The sequence below is a fragment of the Mesoplodon densirostris genome, chromosome 3 (genome assembly GCF_025265405.1).
Source record: "Mesoplodon densirostris isolate mMesDen1 chromosome 3, mMesDen1 primary haplotype, whole genome shotgun sequence".
NCBI classification, from domain to species: Eukaryota; Metazoa; Chordata; class Mammalia; order Artiodactyla; family Ziphiidae; genus Mesoplodon; species Mesoplodon densirostris.
The window spans coordinates 57,321,052-57,341,361 of NC_082663.1; the positions used below are offsets into that span (position 1 = coordinate 57,321,052).

Below are 20,310 nucleotides of genomic sequence, written 5' to 3' on the forward strand. Positions count from 1 at the left end.
GATTGGGATTGACATGTATACACTGGTGTGTATAAAATTGATGACTAATAAGAACCTGCTGTATTAAAAAAGTAAATAAAATAAAATTCAAAAAAAGTCTACAAACTTGGGATGTGTAACAAATAGCTTATGATTTTATGTTAAATAGTAAAATTGAATCTGACTCTGTTCCCATCCCTTTACAAATAGGAAATTAAATCCTAGTCATTATTTACTTCTTTACCTGCAGAATTGTGGGAATACCATAGACTCTTAGGTGAAACAGAGCGTTTGGGGAAAGGCCTTATGTCTTCAGTCTATACTGGAATGTGTTGTTCAAAGCTGTATGGTTCTGGGGGCTTCCCTGGTGGCGCAGTGGTTGAGAGTCCCCCTGCCGATGCAGGGGACACGGGTTCGTGCCCCGATCCCGGAAGATCCCACATGCCGCGGAGCGGCTGGGCCCGCGAGCCATGGCCGCGGAGCCTGTGTGTCTGGAGCCTGTGCTCCGCAACGGGAGAGGCCACAGCAGTGAGAGGCCCGCGTACAGCAAAAAAAAAAAAAAGCTGTATGGTTCTGGCAGTAGCTCCAAGATTCCTGAGATATCTGCAGCAGGGGTTATTTTTCTCAAGTCCTTGAGCTTCCTTAGGTGTGTTTGAGGTCCTATTCCCTCTCCAGAGTACTGGAGGGAGCCCACAGACCTCCCTTTCCTTCCCAGTCTTGAAAGAATCTTTTCTCTCTGTACTTTCATCCTTGCTTTCCTACTCTTAAAAACACTTGTCTCTCTTCTTTCTCCTTCTGGATGACCTAGCAATCTCTTCAATCAGTTCGGGATTTTATTCCTTTGACATTTTGTCATTAATGTAGCAGGATGTTCTTGTAGAATTTTCTGCTCCTTCCAAGAAGGAAGTCAGGCCTTTGTTTCCCATGAATCAGGGGTATTGTACTACTGGTTCAAACACTGGCCCATAATCTCTAGAGTCAGCCTCATCTCTGGACGTTTTTCCTCTCATCATAGAGGACTTCCTTAACCACCCTACATAAAGTAAGCCAGCCTCCCATTAACCTCTGTCACATCACCCTCTAAATTTCTTTCATGGCATTTAATAATTCTTAAATTATCTTGTTCATTTGTTGAATTTTCCTTTCCCACACAGAATGTCTTGCTTATTCCTCTGTTGCTTTCTCCTGAAGCAGATTAAAAATGCTCACGTTAATTTACAAAGTTTTGGGACTATCCTGGTGGTCCAGTGGGTAAGACTCTGAGCTCCCACTGCAGGGGGCCCGGGGTTCGATCCCTGGTCAGGGAACTAGATGCTGCATGCATGCCACCAGTTAAGATCCCGCGTACCACAATGACGATCCCGAGTGCAGCAACTAAGTCCCGGTGCAGCAAAATAAATTTAAAAAAATATATATATTTTAAAAAAGTTCCATGTTTCTCCCAAAATGAGCCTAATAACATATTTTTTTAAAAATTTACAAAGTTTTAACCATATTTTTTTCCTTTTTTTCTTCTTTTTAAACTTTTGGCTGTGCCGCAGGGCTTGCGGGACCTTAGTTTCCTGATCAGGGATGGAACCCATGCCCTCAGCACTGAAAGCGTGGAGTCCTAACCACTGGACCGCCAGGGAAGTCCCACTAACTATAATAATTTTTGAACAGGTATTACATTCACATTAAAAAGTAAACAAGGATATACAGTGAATGTTCTTTTTTCCCACGATGTGTTTCCCAGAAACCCAGTTCCCTTCCTAGGAGTTAACTATTACCACTTTCTTCACACTTTAATTTCTAACCTATGTTCTACTTATTTTAGAATTAAAAATATATATAGTTATTTATTTATGGCTGTGTTGGGTCTTCGTTGCTGTGCTTGGGCTTTCTCTAGTTGGCGGTGAGCGGGGTCTACTCTTCGTTGTGGTGTGAGGGCTTCTCATTGCCGTGGCTTCTCGTTGTGGAGCACGGGCTCTAGGTGTGCGGGCTTCAGTAGTTGTGTCAGGTGGGCTCAGTAGTTGTGGCTCGCGGGCTCTAGAGCTCAGGCTCAGTAGTTGTGGCGCACAGGGATCTTCCCCCGCCAGGGCTCAGGGCTCTAACCCATGTCCCTTGCATTGGCAGGCAGATTCTTAACCACTGCGCCACCAGGGAAGCCCCTCATTTTAGAATTTTTAAGCCTTAGGGATGCTCTGATGAACAGGCAGTGTTCTACAGGACCCTCTTTTTTTAAAAAAAGCCAGCAATTTGTTTTTGTTTGTTTTTTGTTTTTGCCAGCATTCTCACCCCCACCCCCACCCCTACCCCACCCGTACCCCCACCCCTACCCCACCCCTCCTGGCCGCGCAGCTTGAGGGATCTTAGTTCCCACCCAGGGATGGAATCCGCACCACCCGCCGTGGACGCGCGGAGTCTCAACCACTGGACAGCCAGGGAAGTCCTACGGCCAGGGATTTTAATAGTTCCTGTAAAAGTTTGGGCTGAAGGACTACCCCCTTCTGCTCTTTTGAACAAATCCTAAGGAGCCCTGGAGATGGAAGAGTACACCGTCTGGCGTCTCAATTTCCGGTTCGTCGGTAACCCAGGCTCCATAACTTGACGGTTACCATGGCTCCGGTGCTGTGCGTCATTCCGTGGCGCTGGATGATGACGTAATCAGTTCCGGCGCCCTCTTGGGGCGGGGGAACAAGGTACCGGGGGAAACTTAGCTCTTAGTGTAGCAGGGTCATGAAGAAGAGGCGGCGGCGGGAGATCGGAGGCGGCGGCGGGGGCGTGAAACTGCGGTAGCTGCCCGCTGAGCTGTTGGTGTGGCTTTGCGGGAAGGGCGTAGTTCCTAAAGCCCTCTCCGGGCAGCGGCCGGGGCTCGGGGTTGAGAGCGGCCGTGGGGTCGCCTCCCCGGGCCCCCTGGCTCCGCCATGTTCCGCAGGGCACGCCTTAGCGTGAAGCCCAATGTCAGGCCTGGAGCAGGCGCCAGGGGCTCCACCGCCCCCAATCCACAGCGTGAACGAGAGGCTCCCAGGCCGCCGGAGCCTGCAGCGGCCTCTGTCCCGAAGCCAGCGGAATCCACAGATGTGTCCCCGGTGGATTGTGGGGAAAAGGAGCCCCGAGAAAAGACTCCCAAGAGCAGGTAAGTACTTGCAGAGGGGAGCATTTTCATCTGCCCCGCCTCTCCGGGCGTGTCACCTGGAAGCTGAGCAAAGAAACTTTACCGTAGAAGTACCCCCTCGCTTGTACTAAGCCTGACAGTTAAGGCCGAGGAACACACTGCCAACTGTAGTTGGTCCCTCTAACCACGGTGTGGCAAGTGTGGATTTTGTTACAGCGTGTAGATTCTCGGGGAGGGGACTATGTCCTCAGGTGGTGGTGGGAGGAATCCAGATCTAGCAGTCTTCAAGAAAATCCACACGTGGTACTTATTCATTAGATCATTTCGATTACCGCAGTTTCCATTCTTTTGGAGTACTTTACGGGAGTAAGTTGTTTTTTTTTAAATCTTGAAAACATTTATTTTTAAAAGAGCAGTGTTACTTTGATTCTGCTGATTTATGTCAATGGAAAGGAAGTCTGGTTACTTGTTTTGATTTGAGGGTGTGCCCCTTTAACTATGGTGACCATGTTTTCTGAACAGAAAAGCATGTGTCATGTACCACATTTAGACTCAGGATTTTTGTACTTAAGTTAACAATTTATGGACTTTGCCCAGGCAGAATGTACTAATCTGCAAAATGGGGATAATGTAACTCTCGCTTCGGTGAGTTATCGTGGAGATTAGAAATAACTGATATAAACTGTCTTGCACGGGACATGACAGAATAGTTGCCTACCTTTAGGTGTTTAAAGGTGATGGAGCAAAGTAGTTAAAGTTAAGACATGTTGAACTAATAACGGCCTCTGTTTTTATGCTATTAAATGTGAGGAAACCAATGAAAATCAGCCTTATTAAATAACAGTGAGATGGTATAAATTTATACTGTGACAGGAAGGTGACAATTTTGTTCTTTTCTCTTTTGTCTTGGCTTCTGTTGACCTCAGCTGGTGCTTAGTATAGAGTATTATTTTGATAGCTTAATGATGCTTAGTAATTTCCAAGTTTCTTACATGAATTTGTTTCAGAATTTCTCCCAACAGTGGAATAGAAATATACCAGTTACTGTTAAATAAAGTTCACAGAGATCCTGTTAACTACGTGTGAATGTATGATTATTGATAATTTAGTAAATTACTTATTCTGTAGTCTTGAGACATTTAAGCTTGAGGATATTGCTTTTTAGACTTGACATTTAGGGACTGTACTTGGTTTTTTATCATGTGTTTCCTTTTTTTGGTGGGTCTTTGCTAATTGTAAAAATCCATAGGGTATATGTTCTGTCCTTATGCATTCATCTTGATTGGGTGAAATGCAAATGGCACATGTATCACATTATAAGGGCTGAGGTAAGAATTTAAATTGGATACTTTTTGGAAAAGTTATTCTATAGGTTTAGGCATTTTTTCAGTTTTATATAAAACTAATCATAACATATGAAAAAAGTAGACTGCTTTTTTTTTTTTTTTTTTGCGGTACGCGACGCGCAGGCTCAGCGGCCATGGCTCACGGGCCCAGCCGCTCCGCGGCATGTGGGATCTTCCCGGACCGGGGCACGAACCTGTGTCCCCTGCATCGGAAGGCGGACTCTCAACCACTGCGCCACCAGGGAAGCCCATGTAGACTGCTTTTAATTCTTGACTTACACCCTCTTAATTTGCTTTCAGGCCATTACTGAAATATTTATATCCAATCTGAATTTGGATATGTAATTTGAAGTGACAGTACTTTTTTTGAGTGAAGAGTTTATTTTGATAGCTGAATAAGTAGAGTTATACCTGACAAAAGATAAATGATTTTTGCCTCAAACAGAATTTGGTTTGATTAATGTAGCTAAGTGAATGTCTTCAAATACTGCAATACAGATATTTCAGAGGTTTGATATTTTGTTTGGTTTAACTGATCTCAAGTTGATAATTAAAGTAAAATGCCAAAAATTTAGATCACTTTAGGAAGTGTCAATGTGGATTATAAACTTAATTTTAAAAAACAACTCTCATTTAATGGTGTACAGTCTGTAAAAATACTGAATCACTATGCTGTAAACCAGAAACTAATATAATATTGTAAATCAACTATATACTTCAATTAAAAAAATTTTTTAGAGCTATCAAAAGAAAAAAACCTCTCAGTTATCGAATAATTCAAATTAGGCAAATTAAACTTTGTTTTGTAACTTAGGTTTTTTGTTTGTTTTTTGAGGTACCTAGCATGAGCATAAAATTATGTGCTATAATATTCTTAGGGATTTGAAGTTTGAAAAGGATCATCAGTCTTCATTAGAATTCCATATCTGTTAAAAAGATGTTCTGAACAAAAATTTTATTGCAACCTCTGTTCAAGTCATTGATTATTAATAATGAGATTTTGCTCTTTTGGATTTTTGACAGACTAGTTGTTGTTAAGCCTCAAATATTTAAAAGAAGATCCATGGTGTCCTTCTTTTTTTCTTTTAAAATTTCAACAGTGATGAAAAGACTGATGGTGGGAAGGATGTTGAAGAATCCAGTAAATCTTCCTCTACCGTTTCACAAAGAAGAAAGCGAGTATCAAGTACTTCTAGTCTGGTTAAACCTAGTGTCAGTGTTCCTTCAGAACCTCATCCTTTATCTACAGTTAATCAAGAAGCTCCACAGCCAAACCCTGTTCCAACAAAAGAGAAACAGCCATGTTCAGACAGCTACCGAATATATAAAGCCCAGAAACTGAGAGAAATGTTAAAAGAAGAATTGAAGAAAGAGAAGGTATGGTAGAAAAATCAGAATTTTGACTGTTGCCTGCTAGATTTCTGTTTTTATGTTAGGCATCATTCGGAGGAAGAACAAGCATCTGTAGCATTTTGGTGAGGGAAACAAAACCAAGTAATATCCCTCATGTTAATAGAATATCCCCTTTTGTTTGTTTGTTTGTTTGTTTTTTGGCTGCTGGATCTTTCCCAACCAGGGATTGGACCTGTGCCCTCTGCAGTGGAAGTGCAGAGTCTTAACCACTGGACCGCCAGGGAAGTCCCAGAATATCCCCTTTTGTTAACAGAACGATTGAGAAGCACTATAGAGTTGATAAGCTATTTTTTCCACGATATTAATTTTTGTATATTTTTTAATCTATATTTTTCATTGTTTTTGGCGGAGGCCACAAATAGAAGTTTTACGTGTGTGCACACACATATACAGATACACGTACAGATGTATTTATAAACTAAACCTTCAGTGAGATTTTTTGTGAAGATGTCCAGTTGACGCGAGTTATATTCATTTGAATTAAGACAAGTGTAGTTGAGCAAAATGAATTGGTGATGTTTTCTAAATTGACAAATTTAGACTAGTGTCTAGTAAATAGTAAGAGCCCGACAAATGTCAGCTCTTATTAATTTATAGAATGCCCTCCTTTTTTTAACTAAGAGGAAGGCACTTATCTTGGTGCTTTTTTGTTTTTGACCGTGCCGCACAGCTTGCAGGATCTTAGTTTCTTGGCAGTAAAGCATGGAGTCCTAAGCACTGGACCTCCAGGGAATTCCCCCTTGGTGCTTTATATTTGTTATCTCGTTTAAACATCTCAACTGTGTGAAGTGGCTATCACTATTTACACAGGAGGAGGAGGAAATAAGCTCAGAGAGGTTATTTGCTTTGTGTCAAACATCAGTGGAGGATATGGGATTTGAATTCATATCTTCTAAAATCTAAGCCTCTAAAAATGTTCTCTGTTTTATAGAATCTGCTTAATTAGATTTATTTGGGGGAGTTAAAAATTAAACATTTGCTTCAAGAATTTTATAAAATATGCAGAATTCCAACTCACTACAGGGCAAATAAAAGCTATGTATAAATTTTCAGTACATTATTGTAGTTAGTCAGCATCAATAAGCATGATTTTATACATTGAGCTTTTATGCAGTCCCAGTCACTTAATTTATTTATTTATTATTTTTTGGCTGTGCCACATGGCACGCGGGATCTTAGTTACCTGACCAGGGATCAAACCCCGGCCCCCTGCAGTGGAAGCCTGGAGTCCTAACAACTGGACCGCCAGGGAAGTCCCAAGTCCCAGTCACTTTAGTGTTTTAAAATTCCTTTATGTGCTACAACTTTTTAATATTCAGTTTATAAAATTCTTCCTCAAATTAGGCATAATTGTGATACGAATAATGTTCAAGCATTTGCAATGAATGAAGCAGTAGGCTGTATACTTAAATATATACATCTAAAATTCTTCTTTTTGGGCTTCCCTGGTGGCGCAGTGGTTGAGAGTCCGCCTGCCGATGCAGGGGACGCGAGTTCGTGCCCCGGTCCGGGAGGATCCCACATGCCACGGAGCAGCTGGGCCCGTGAGCCATGGCCGCTGAGCCTGTGCGTCCGGAGCCTGTGCTCCGCAACGGGAGAGGCCACAACAGTGAGAGGCCCGTGTACCGCCAAAAAAAAAAAAAATTCTTCTTTTTAAAATTTTTTTAAAATTTATTTTTATTTTTTTGGACTACCAGGGAATTCCCCTAAAATCCTTCTATATTTATAAAATAAAAGTGTATCTCTGTGTGTTTGTGTATCTAGAAGCAATGGAAAAACAAATATGCTATAAATGAAAGTCAGAGGCCACCAGATCGTTCCAAAATGACTATGAGAGACTTCATATATTACCTGCCAGATAACAATCCAATGACGTAAGTAAACTTTATTTCTATTTTACTTTCTTTGAGTACATAGTGATTTAAGTAAGTATAACTTTTAGAGTACAGTTTCATGTTTTCCAACAACATGTTGACAAAATTTATAGCACATATGATGTCCTTTTGGATAAGAATTTTATAACAAAAATTAGTGCTATTTCAGACTTCCCTGGTGGCTCAGTGGTTAAGAATCCGCCTGCCAATGCAGGAGACACGGGTTTGATCCCTGGTCCAGGAAGATCCCACATGCCGCGGAGCAGCTAAGCCCGTGTGCCACAAATGAACCTGCACCCCAGAGCCTGTGAGCCTGCGCCTCAGAGCCCGTGAGCCACAACTACTGAAGCCCGTGTGCCTAGAGCCCGTGCTCCGCAACAAGAGAAGCCACTGCAGTGAGAAGCCCGCGCACCACAACGAAGGGTAGCCCCGGCTCGCTGCAACTAGAGAAAGCCCGCACGCAGCAATGAAGACCCAACACAGCCAAAAAAAAAAAAAATCCAAAAAAACAAATTAGTGCTATTTCAAGTAACTGTTTTCTTGGGATGGTAAAGAAATCCCTTTACCTCTGAGATTAAAAAAAAAAATTTTCTTTTGTTATATTACCGAGATGCAGTAAAACCAACTAAACAACTTTTCTCTAATCAAGTTTGCCATTTACATTTCTTTTTTTTTTTGCGGTATGCGGGCTCTCACTGTTGTGGCCTCTCCCGTTGCGGAGCACAGGCTCCGGACGCACAGGCTCAGCTCCGAGGCATGTGGGATCTTCCTGGACCGGGGCACGAACCCATGTCCCCTGCATCAGCAGGCAGACTCTCAACCACTGCACCACCAGGGAAGCCCGCCATTTACATTTCTTACATACTATAAGGTGATCTAAAGGGGTGATCTAATTTTTATATCCTACCTCCTCATTAAATACAGTGGCATTTGATTAACAAATCCTCGAAGAACAAAGCTTCTTTAATCAAAGTTAGCCTGGGGAGGCAGAGAGTTTATAATAAATCTCCTCACTGTGTTGTTGATGGTATAGCAGGTGAATGTAAGAGTAATGGCATATTTTCAGTGTAGTCTTTTTCAGGCTCAGTACATCTTTGGCTTAGTTAAGAGAAGAGCCAGAAACCTAGGTTTTGAGTTGTTTGACATCTAAGAGTTGGAAACAAGCCACTTAGGTTGCTTCATGCCTTCACTGAGGAATTAGAGGGAAGAGTGTTCCCTACTTAGGGCCTAACAAATTATTTATATTGATGACAAAAGTTTTTGACTGAAACATGGAGTGTTGGACCACACCATCATTAATGGTAGTGTTATGGTATATCATAAAAAAAATTGCAAGTTAAAATTATTTGCTTCTTCCTCAGATAGAATTGACAAAATGTAAATTACTTATTTATTAAAAGGTATGTTTTGACTTGTGTTTAATAGTTCTTCACTGGAGCAAGAAAAGAAAACTGAAAAATCATTGACACCAGTCCAGACAAGAGAGTAAGCATCTCACCTGTTTTGAATATATTCTGTGATGGGTAAATTTTTTTAAGAAATGAAATCAAATGATGCTTCCTGTTTTAGTTAAATTACATGTGATAGGAATTTTTAAATGGAATCACAAGAATAAAAATTACTGCTTTTTTTTTTTTTACATCTTTATTGGAGTTACTAGTTGATTTAAGTCAACATGAAAGCCTCACACTCCTTGTATATTACATGTATGAATAGAGTTATGATTTTAAATTAAAGCTTTTAGAATTAAAAAGGGTTTTGTTTCAGAATAATAATATTCACATGGTACAAAATTCAAAAGGAACAAAAGTGTACTGAGAAAAGTTTTCCAACTTTGTTTTTCTGCCGTCTAGTCTGTCTTCCTGGAGGCCACAAATGTTACCACATTTTTAACGTATCTTTCTAGTTCTAGTCTATGTCTATCCAAGCAAACATATAGTTTTTTTCTATTTCCTCCTTTTCTTTCCTTTCTCCTTTCCCCTTCCTTTTCTTTTTTTTTTTTTTAAGCATTTTGTATACACTGTCCTTCAGTAGGTATAGTTTTTTTTTTTTTTTTTTTGCGGTATGCGGGCCTCTCACTGCTGTGGCCTCTCCCGTTGCGGAGCACAGGCTCCGGATGCGCAGGCCCAGCGGCCGTGGCTCACGGGCCCAGCCGCTCCGCGGCATATGGGATCCTCCCAGACCGGGGCACGAACCCGTATCCCCTGCATCGGCAGGCGGACTCTCAACCACTGCGCCACCAGGGAGGCCCAGTAGGTATAGTTTTGATGCCAGTTAAAGCGTCTCTTTTTGTGTACAAGCCTTCATTGTCATATATTAGCTTATTCCTAAGAAATCCCTCCAAGAGACCTCCTAGGAAGTTATTGTAGACTTGTAATTCAAGGTAGGGAATTGTGGAAGATTAGCAGAAACATTGGGACTTTTTGGTTGTTACTTCAAGTAACAATCATTAAGTAATGATTACTCTTTTTTTTTTTTTTTTTTTTTTTTGCCACACCACGTGGCTTGCTGGATCTTAGTTCCCCAATCAGAGATTGAACCCGGGCCACGGCAGTGAAAGCGCCAAGTCCTAACCACTGGACTGCCAGGGAATTCCCTGTAATGATTACTCTTTCTTAGAATCCACATTGTTTTAAAGCAGAACTCACAAGCTTCAGAAATAGGTTATGTTTTTACAGATTTATAGGTTATGTTTCTTTCAATAAGACCTTAAGGAGATAATGTAATTGAATGGAAAGTATATGGAATTTGGAGTCATTATTTGGAAACTGTGTTTGGCTTCTTGGTCTGTTCTTACTGTTGTGTAGTCTAGAGCAAAAGTAATTTATCTTCTCCAAGTTTCAAATGGGCATGAAAAACTAACTACCAAAGGTTGTTCTGAAGAGGTAATACCATGATCTGGAAACTAATGCTGTAAGGGTTATTTTTGTTAATTCCATACTATCTGGTTGGTTTACTCTTATACTCTATTGAGAGAGAAAAGATGAGCATTTATTTCTCTTTATTTCTCTTTAATAGAGTAAAGACTCCTATTAAATGCTACTAGATAAAATTTGAGAAAATCTTATAACCATGGCCTTAACAACACATAGTATTTTCGATTAGGTTATAGGGAAAGTGGGAAATAGCTAGAAGGTTGAAAGTGCAGTAATTTGTTTTAGAAGTTCATAATGTTCAGGGAATATTTCTCATAGCTGTATGAATTAATCTACCTTTACATTTGGTAGGCAAGAAGGTAAGAGTACTCCTGATGGTGAAGATAATGGAGAAATAGAAGAGGAGATGGATGATGGGCCATTGCTGGTTCCTCGAGTAAAAGTGGCAGAAGATGGTTCTATTATTTTGGATGAAGAAAGGTAAGTTAAAAAAGAGAGAGAGATAGATTGTGGTTTTATGAGAACAAACGAGCTTTGTCTAATGAGAGACATTGAGTTTCTGTATTTGTCACTGTCACTTAGACTCTAGTGTTTATATTTGCATAATGGATGTTATAAATAGAAAGATGGGTTACATTCATTTATAATTTTCAGAAATTTTTATAATGCTGTCCTTGATATGAGAAGCTGGTACTGCTGACCTGCCACCCACTAACCTACTACCATTGTTTTACTAATTTTACTCGTAATTGAGATGAGCTATTGAACTAATCACATGCTGTCCTTCACTGAGAATATATTTTGAAGATTGACTCAGCCTTGATGTCAATATTCAAGCTATGTATTATTAACTAATACCATATTCTGGTGTGTGGTGTTAACTATTGAAATTACATTGAAACATAGGTTTAACATATTTTATGATTTTTAATTGACTTTCTGGCTTAATTTCTTAGTTATAATATTAAATTTCTCAAATTTGGCATTGTGGAATTTAGTTGTCTTTCCAGTGTGTGTGTGTTTTTTTTTTTTTTCCAATGTGTGTTTTTTTAAAAAGAAGATAACGGACTTCCCTGGTGGACCAGCAGTTAAGACTCCGTGCTCCCAATGCAGGGGGCCCGGGTTCAATCCCTGGTCAGGGAACTAGATCCTGCATGCCGCAGCTAAAAGATTCTTGCGTGCCACAACTAAAGATCCCGCTCGAGGGTACCAAGATCCGTGTGCTGCAACTAAGACCTGGTGCAGCCAAATAAATAAATATTTTAATTCATAGATTTATTTATTTGTTTTTGGCTGTGTTGGGTCTTCGTTGCTGCACACAGGCTTTCTCTAGTTGTGGCAAGCAGGGGCCACTCCCCGCTGCGGTGTGCGGTCCTCTCCCCAAGGTGGCTTCTCTCGTTGCGGTGCACGGGCTCTAGGCGCGCAAGCTCTAGGCACGCGGGCTTCAGTAGTTGTGGCCCGCAGGCTCAGTAGTTGTGGCTTACGGGCTCTAGAACACAGGCTCAGTAGTTGTGGTGCACGGGCCTAGTTGCTCCGCAGCATGCGGGATCCTCCTGGACCAGGGATCGAACCTGTGTCCCCTGCATTGGCAGGCGGACTCTCAACCACGGCGCCACAAGGGAAGCCCCTAAATAAATATTTTAAAAAATAAAAAAAGAAGTTAAATTAGTAAGGAAATAAAAAAGAGGGATGGAAAGTCTTCTGACAGTTTTATTAGTAATAAATTGTTTTACACTATGTAAATTCTATGACAAATGTAAATGTAATACTATTAATGATAATTGTTTTTGCATATTGTTTCCACTATTTGGTGATGATGATTTTATTGGTAATTAAATTCTTAAAAGCATATTTAACTGCTTTGTGTGCAGGAATATAAAATGTAAATAAAAAATGCTTATATTTCACAGTATCCCCTGTTGGGTATTGCACGATAAGATAATATATATTAAATATAGGGGACATGCAGAAGTCAGTAAAAAACAATTATTTAGGTGGCCTAAAGATATTTTGTAAATTTTATATTGCTGTTAAGGATTTTGAAAAAAAGTTGACATTTATTTTTGCTTCCTAGAGTGAACATCTGCAGATTCTTGGAAAATATGCATGCTTCAAATGTATATTATACTTTTGATATGATTTCGCCATGGTAAATTTCAAAATATAGCTATTAAAATCTCACTTACTATTTGTTTCCTTACTTGTTTTTCAGTTTAACTGTAGAAGTTTTAAGGACGAAAGGCCCCTGTGTTGTTGAGGAAAACGACCCCATATTTGAGCGTGGTTCTACAACTACATACTCCAGCTTTAGGAAAAACTATTACTCTAAACCATGGTCAAATAAAGGTAACTGATTTTCATTTTAAATTGTGTAGATTATTTATTGGAAATAAGGTGAATTATTTTCTCGGTTTCTGAATTAAACCAGGTCTCCCCTAAGTAAAAAAAAAAAAAAAAAAAAAAGCAAACTAGCAAATTTTTCTCTCTAGCTAATTTTATTGGCACCTTTCCCCTGCCCCCCACGATGGGACTATACCTCTGACTTTATCTTAGAAATCTTTTGAGGAGTTAGCATTATGGTCATTTTGACTGGAATATTCTTTGTGAAATCCCTGTACAACAAATACCATTTTAATGAAAAATGAACAATATTTCTAATGCTCCTAATAATGTTTTACCTCACTATTGTGTAACACAGTCTTTAATGATAAAAAGTACACAGTTAGAAAAGTATATATTACCTATTGCAAGCTGTTGCTTAGTACTTACTTTTATTATAAAAATAATACAGTTTATTTTGGGAAAAAATTCAGACACAACAGAATAATACAGAATGAAAAGAAATATTCCCTTCTTTGACTTCCTCAATCCTGTTCTCTTGAGGTTACTTCTATTAGCAGTTTCTTGTGTATTTTTCTAGCTACTTTCTTTCACATACTACTTAGAACGTCTTAGTTGCTTACATAGCAGTAGTATTATACTGGTTATGACTGACAGTTTTCTTCAAGGCACTTGAGACCAGATAGGCAGAATGTCTTTTTAAAAATTCCAGCTGCTTTGGTTTGAACATGCAAATTTCTTAAACCATGTTTCTATATAAAAGTTTAAAGAAGGTGTTTATAGATCCATGAGTTTCCTTGCAGTAAAATTGAGATTTGTCTTGTATGTGTATGTAGATATATTTCTATGATAAAAGATTTACTGGACTTTAATAAAAAACTTAAGTACTGTTAAATTTATTTTTAATTCAAAATATATACTTAGTTAAGATTCTTTTCCTCTGAAATATTTAGAAGATTATTCTCAGTCTTTCTAAATCTTTTACTTTTACAGAAACTGATATGTTTTTTTTAGCCATCAGCATGGTAGGAACTGACTTTTCTATGATTGGACAGCTTTTCCCTCACAGAGCAAGGATAGAAATTAAGGTAAAGTAAACCCATTATGTTTGTTGATCGAAAAGAGACTAAAAATTACTATTTTTTTAACCTTTGGTTGAAATCTCAGTCCATCCTTTTTCACTACTGTGTTTTTGGTACATCTGTCCTTTATAGCTCAAAAAGTAATGTAGTATTTCTCAATTCTAAAATGAGTACAGGGCTTCCCTGGTGGCGCAGTGGTTAAGAATCTGCCTGCCAATGCAAGGGACACGGGTTCGAGCCCTGGCCTGGGAAGATCCCACATGCCGCGGAGCAAGTAAGCCCATGTGCCACAACTACTGAGCCTGCGCTCTAGAGCCCGCAAGCCACAACTACTGAGCCCACGTGTCACAACTACTGAATCCTGCATGCCTAGAGCCTGTGCTCTGCAACAAGAGAAGCCACTGCAATGAGAAGCCTGTGCACTGCAACGAAGAGTAGCCCTGCTCACCACAACTAGAGAAAGCCGGCGCACAGCAACAAAGACCCAACACAACCAAAAATAAAAGAAACAAATAAATAGATAAATTTTAAAAAATAATAAAAGAAAATGAGTACAATCTCTTTAACCTGAGTATTATATTTTCTTATTTATATCTTCCTACTTCTAAAATGGATTTGAGGGAGTACCAATAAAGCAAGTGAAACTAAGATAAAAGAAGAGTTGGGTAATGAAAAGGGGAGGTAAATGTACCAGATCTTTTGGGTTAAGGGTAGATTTTGAACACAAAATATATCCTGAATTTCCTAGGAAGAGAACATGCTGAGTTATATAGTTCTCAATATCTGGTCTAACCATTGCTTTCCTAGGCCACCTTAACTTTGGGGGCAACCAGTGATACTATTTTTTTTTTTTCCAGTGATACTATTAACAACAGCAATGATGTTAATCAATTAGTGCTTTAATATGCCTAAAAGAATGATCTTTCTCTATTTTATAGTTCCTTTTGCTGATAAACTTCATTACCAGTTTCCTGGGTTGGAGTGCATTTGAGTGCACACCATGTTGCTCTAGTGCATTTCTAATTCATAGTGAGATTTTTATCTAACCATGGGCTTTTTCTTTCATTAATTAAAGGGACCTTTAAGAAAGATTTTTTTTTTCTTGAACTAGACTAGGCATGGACTAATTTACTGGGAACCAGTGTACAGTGTAATAGTCATGCTATTTCTGCAAAAGATGAGGCATTTTTTATATTCTTTATGTTCCTTTTTAAATGTTGATCTCTGATATAAGGAGAACAGAATGTTAAAGTTCTGTGAAGGCTAGAAGTTGATCGTATAGGGGAGCCCTCAGATGTGACTAATGATAAGTTTGTCAGTAGACTATTTCTTTTAGAAGCAGTTTGTACTCTTCCATTAAAAGTTTAGTGTGGTCCCAGCAGGTCTTTGGGCAAAGTACAGAAAAGTAAAAATGGACCAGTGAATTACATCAATTTTCAATTAAAAAAAATATTTATTTTATTCATTTTATTTTTGGCTGTCTTGGGTCTTCATTGCTATGCACAGGCTTTCCCTAGTTACGGTGAGTGGGGGCTACTCTTCGTTGCGGTGTGTGGACTTCTCATTGTGGTGGCTTCTCTTGTTGCGGAGCATGGGCTCTAGGCACGCAGGCTTCAGTAGTTGTGGCATGTGGGCTCAGTAGTTGTGGCTCACGGGCTTAGTTGCTCTGTGGCATGTGGGATTTTCCCAGACCAGGGCTCGAACCCATGTCCCCCTGCATTGGCAGGCGGATCCTTAACCACTGCGCCACCAGGGAAGTCCTTGATTTTCAAATTTTGAACCAACCTTCTATTCCTGTGATAAATCCCAATTAGTCATACTGTATTCTTCTTTGTATATGTTGCTGATTTTTGTAATATTTTCTTGAGGATTTTTTGCATCTTTGTTCATGAGGGTATTGGTTCATAATTTTCTTTTAGTGTCTTTGTGTTTTTGGTACCAAGGTTATGGTGGTCATAGAAAATGAGTTGGAAAGTGTTCCCTCTTGTTATCTGAGAAAATTTGTTTAAGATTAGTATTATTCCTGTTTTTAATGTTTGATAGAATTTACCAGTGAAACCATCTGGGCCTTTGGCTTCCTTTGGAGGAAGGGTTTTGATTATAAATGCAATTTCTTTCATACATATAGGGGTATTTATAGTTTCAGTTTTTTCTTGTGTCAGTTTAGATGCTAAGTTGTTGAATTTATAGGCATAAAAATTGCATACTGTTCACTTACCATTTTAATGTTTGTAGGATTTATAGTGATATATCTCATTGATTAATGATTTTTCATTCTCTTTTCTTTTTCCTTGTCTTGCTAAAGGTTTTTGACTTCCAAAAGTCTTTTAATGAGCCAACTTTTAGCTATGTTAAGTTTTCAATTGTTTGTGTGTTTTCATTGGTTTTTAAAAAACTCTTTAGCATTTCTTTCCTTCTTCAGGCATACCTCGTTTTATTGCACGTCACAGATACTGCGTTTTTTTTTTTACAAATTGAAGTTTTGTGGCAAACCATCTGCATTGTCAGATGATGGTTAGCATTTTTTTAACAATAAAATATTTTTTAATTAAGTATGTACATTGTTTTTTTAGACATAATGCTATTGTACACTTAATAGACTACTTCACTGTAATGTAAATGTAACTCTGTTGTGCACTGGGAAACCAAAAAAAAAAAAAAAAAACCCAAAAACGTGTGTGACTTACTTTATTGCGATATTCACTTTATTGCAGTGGTCTGGAACTGAACCTGCAATATCCTCAAGGTATGCCTGTATTTACTTTGGGTTTAATTTTCTCTGTTTTTTTCTAGCTTCCTTAGATGAAAACTTAGAACATAGATTTTAAACCCTTCTTTTTTAACGTAGAAATTTAAAGCTATACATTTTCATCTAAGCTGTAAATGTATCCCATAATATTGACACACTGTTTTCATTATCATTCAGTTAAAAATATTTTCTAGTCGCCCTTATGATTTCTTTTTTTTTAAAAAAAATATTTATTTATTTATTTTTGGCTGCATTGGGTCTTCGTTGCTGTGTGTGGGCTTTCTCGAGTTGTATCAAGTGGGGGCTACTCTTCGTTGCGGTGCACCTGCTTCTCATTGTGGTGGCTTCTCTTGTTGCAGGGCATGGGCCTCAGGCACATGGGCTCAGCAGTTGTGGCGCATGGGCTTAGTTGCTCCACGGCATGTGGGATCTTCCCAGACTAGGGCTTGAACCCGTGTCCCCTGCATTGGCAAGTGGATTCTTAACCACTGAGCCACCAGGGAAGTCCTTCCCTTGTGATTTCTTCCTTGACATGTCAATTGTTTAGAAGTGTGTTTAATTTCCAACATTGGGACATTTCTAAATATCTTACTGTTATTCTTTTCTTTGACATTCTGAATGTCAAAGGACATAATATGTAAGATTTCAAGCTTTTTGAAATTTGTTGAGATTTATTTTAAAACCTATCATACTTGCGGCACTTCTCTGGCGGTCCGGTGGTTAAGATTCTGTACTTCCACTGCAGGGGGTGTGAGTTCGATCCCTGGTCAGGTTATAAGATCCCATATGATGTCCCGCATGGCCAAAAAAAAAAAAAAAAAAGCCTATCATACTCTCACCTTGGTCAGTGTGCACTTGAAATGAATGTATGTTCTGTAGTTGTTGGTTGTGGGGTCGTCTAGTTCTGTCAGTTACTGAGAGAAGAGGTGACACGTCTAACCACAATTGCAGATTTGTGTTTCTCTCTTTAGATTGATCCATTTTTTTTCCTTTCCTTTTCTTTTCTTTTTTATTTTTGGCACACTCATTTATTTTTATTTATTTATTTTAAAAATTGAAGTCTAGTTGATTTACAATGCTGTGCCAATCTTTGCTGTACAGCAGTGACTCAGTTATACACATAGAGACATTCTTTTCCATTATGGTTTATTATCACAGGATATTGAATATAGATCCCTGTGCTACACAGTAGGACCTTGTTGTTTATCCATTCTAAATGTAATAGTTTGCATCTACCAACCCCATACTCCTAGTTCATCCCTCTCCCCACCCTCCAACCCCCCAGGCAACCACAAGTCTGTTCTCTACATCTATGAGTCTGTTTCTGTTTTGTAGATAGGTTCATTGTATCTACAGGAAATGTTCATTGTATTCTTATGTTGCCCCTGATAAAAATAAAGCAAAATGTCTGTTTTACATCTCTGTTAATAACTTAGTTCATTTATGTTTAATGTGATAATTGATATGGCTGTGTTTAAGTCTACCAGCTCACTATTTCCCATTCATTCCATCTGTATTTTACTCATCTTCTCCTGCTTTATTTGGGGTTAATCAAATTTTTTAGTATTATATTTTATTTCTATTGTACCTTTTTACTCTTTACATAATATCCTCTTAGAAGAAGAATTCTATTTACCTTCCATCCTTCATTCTATTACATGTTTTACTTCTACTTATAAACCCCACTACACATGAACTTATTTTAGCTTAGAGAGTGTTTTGTTTTTAACAGAAATTTAGTAGATTAAAGAAACTACAGTTAACCCTTGAATAATGCAGGGGTTAGGAATGTCGATCCTCCTTGCAGTCAAAAATCTGAGTATAACTTATAGTTGGCCTTTCATATCTTCAATTCCTCTGTATCTGCAGTTACGTATCCATGGATTCAGCCAAACTCGGATTGTGTAGTACTGTAGTATTTACTATTGAAAAAAATTCACATGTTTAAGTGGACCCACACAGTTCAAAGTTAGGTTGTTCAAGAGTCAACTGTAGTCTTTAATATTTAGCCACATGTTTACCATTTCTGATGCTTTTCACTCCTTCTTGTAGTTCTGAATACCCTATCTGCTGTTTAAAGATTCTTTCAGCTTTCATTTTTCTGGAAGACTTTTTTTAGTCTCATTTTTGCTAGGTATACAAGTCTGGTTGGATAGTTTTTCCTTTCAGTGCATTTAAAATGTCATTCCATTGTCCACTGGCCTCCAGTGTTTCTGATGAAAAGTCAGCCATCACTCATGTCATTCATGTCATGAATTGCTTTTCCTTTTTTTTTTTTTTTTTTTTTTTTTTTTAGTTTATTAATTAATTTCTTTTTGCTGTGTTGGGTCTTTGTTTCTGTGCGAGAGCTTTCTCTAGTTGTGGCAAGCGGGGGCCATTCTTCATCACGGTGCGCGGGCCTCTCACCATCGCAGTCTCTCTTGTTGCGGAGCACAGGCTCCAGACGCGCAGGCTCAGTAATTGTGGCTCACGGGCCCAGTTGCTCCGCGGCATGTGGGATCCTCCCAGACCAGGGCTTGAACCCCTGTCCCCTGCATCGGCAGGCAGGCTCCCAACCACTGCGCCACCAGGGAAGCCCTTCTTTTTTGTTTTTAAGGTTTTCTTTTTTTTTTTTAATTTATTTTATTCAAGTGTAGTTGATTTGCAGTGTTGTGTTAATTTCTGCTGTACAGCAGAGTGATTCAGTTATACATATATATGAATTGCTTTTCTGTGACTGCTTTCAAGATTTTTTCTTTAACTTTGGTGTTCAGCAGTTTGTTTATGATTTGCCCAAGAGTTGTTTTTTAAAAATGTTTTTTCTGCTTTGTTCCCTGCTTCTGGTACTCCGCTTACCTGTGTTAGTTTGCATGAAATTGTACTACAGATTACTAAAGCTCTGTCTATTTTTTTTCCCAGTCTTTTTTCTTTATTTCAGTTTGGTTAGTTTCTGGTATCATGTTTATATGTTCACTGATCCTGTCTTCTGCTATCTTCAGTCTGCTGTTAAGCCCATTCAGTGAATGTTTCATTTCTGATATTACACCTTTCATTTCTGTAATTTCACCTTGGTTATTTTTCTTGGTTTCCATTCCTCTGCTAAGATTTCTGTATCTGTTCATTCCATATTTTCCTTTAAATCCTTGAACATATAACAGGTGCTTTAACTTTCTCATCTGCTAATTTCAACATCTGGGTCATATTGGGATCTGTTTCTGTTGACTCTTTTTATTTCCTTGACTGCATCACATTTTCCTGTCTTTTCTCATGTCTTGTGGATTTTTTTTTCCAGTTGCATGTTGGACATTGTGGATATGTTGCACAGTGTCTGGATTATGTTTGTTTTTATTTTGTATTTTTTTCCTTTAAAGAGTGTTTAGTTCTAGAAGGCAGTTAATATATTGCCAACTCTCCTTATTCTTCCCAAGACTTGGTTTTAGGCTTTATTAAGACTGGTCCTTATTCTAGGTTTCTCATCTGAACTACAGAAAATAATTTGTTACTGTTTTCTAATTTTTTCTAAGGGTGGTCTTATTACACCATTCTAGGTGTACAGGAAAGAAGGTGATTCATTA

The 20,310-nt window shown here is 38.7% G+C and overlaps 1 protein-coding gene across 3 annotated transcripts in view; it reads left to right on the top strand.

Moving 5' to 3' along the window:
• Positions 1-2,673: 2,673 nt before the first annotated feature.
• The window catches only part of BDP1 (B double prime 1, subunit of RNA polymerase III transcription initiation factor IIIB), a 100,730-nt gene continuing 83,093 nt past the window's right edge, over positions 2,674-20,310 (top strand). For all 3 annotated transcript variants that reach the window (XM_060093011.1, XM_060093012.1, XM_060093013.1), the window contains exons 1-7: positions 2,674-3,097; positions 5,523-5,799; positions 7,600-7,709; positions 9,135-9,194; positions 10,937-11,065; positions 12,798-12,931; positions 13,919-14,013. In XM_060093011.1, the coding sequence (XP_059948994.1) occupies positions 2,886-3,097; positions 5,523-5,799; positions 7,600-7,709; positions 9,135-9,194; positions 10,937-11,065; positions 12,798-12,931; positions 13,919-14,013 (1,017 nt within the window). In that variant the 5' untranslated portion in view covers positions 2,674-2,885. The remainder of the gene's footprint in view (positions 3,098-5,522; positions 5,800-7,599; positions 7,710-9,134; positions 9,195-10,936; positions 11,066-12,797; positions 12,932-13,918; positions 14,014-20,310) is intronic.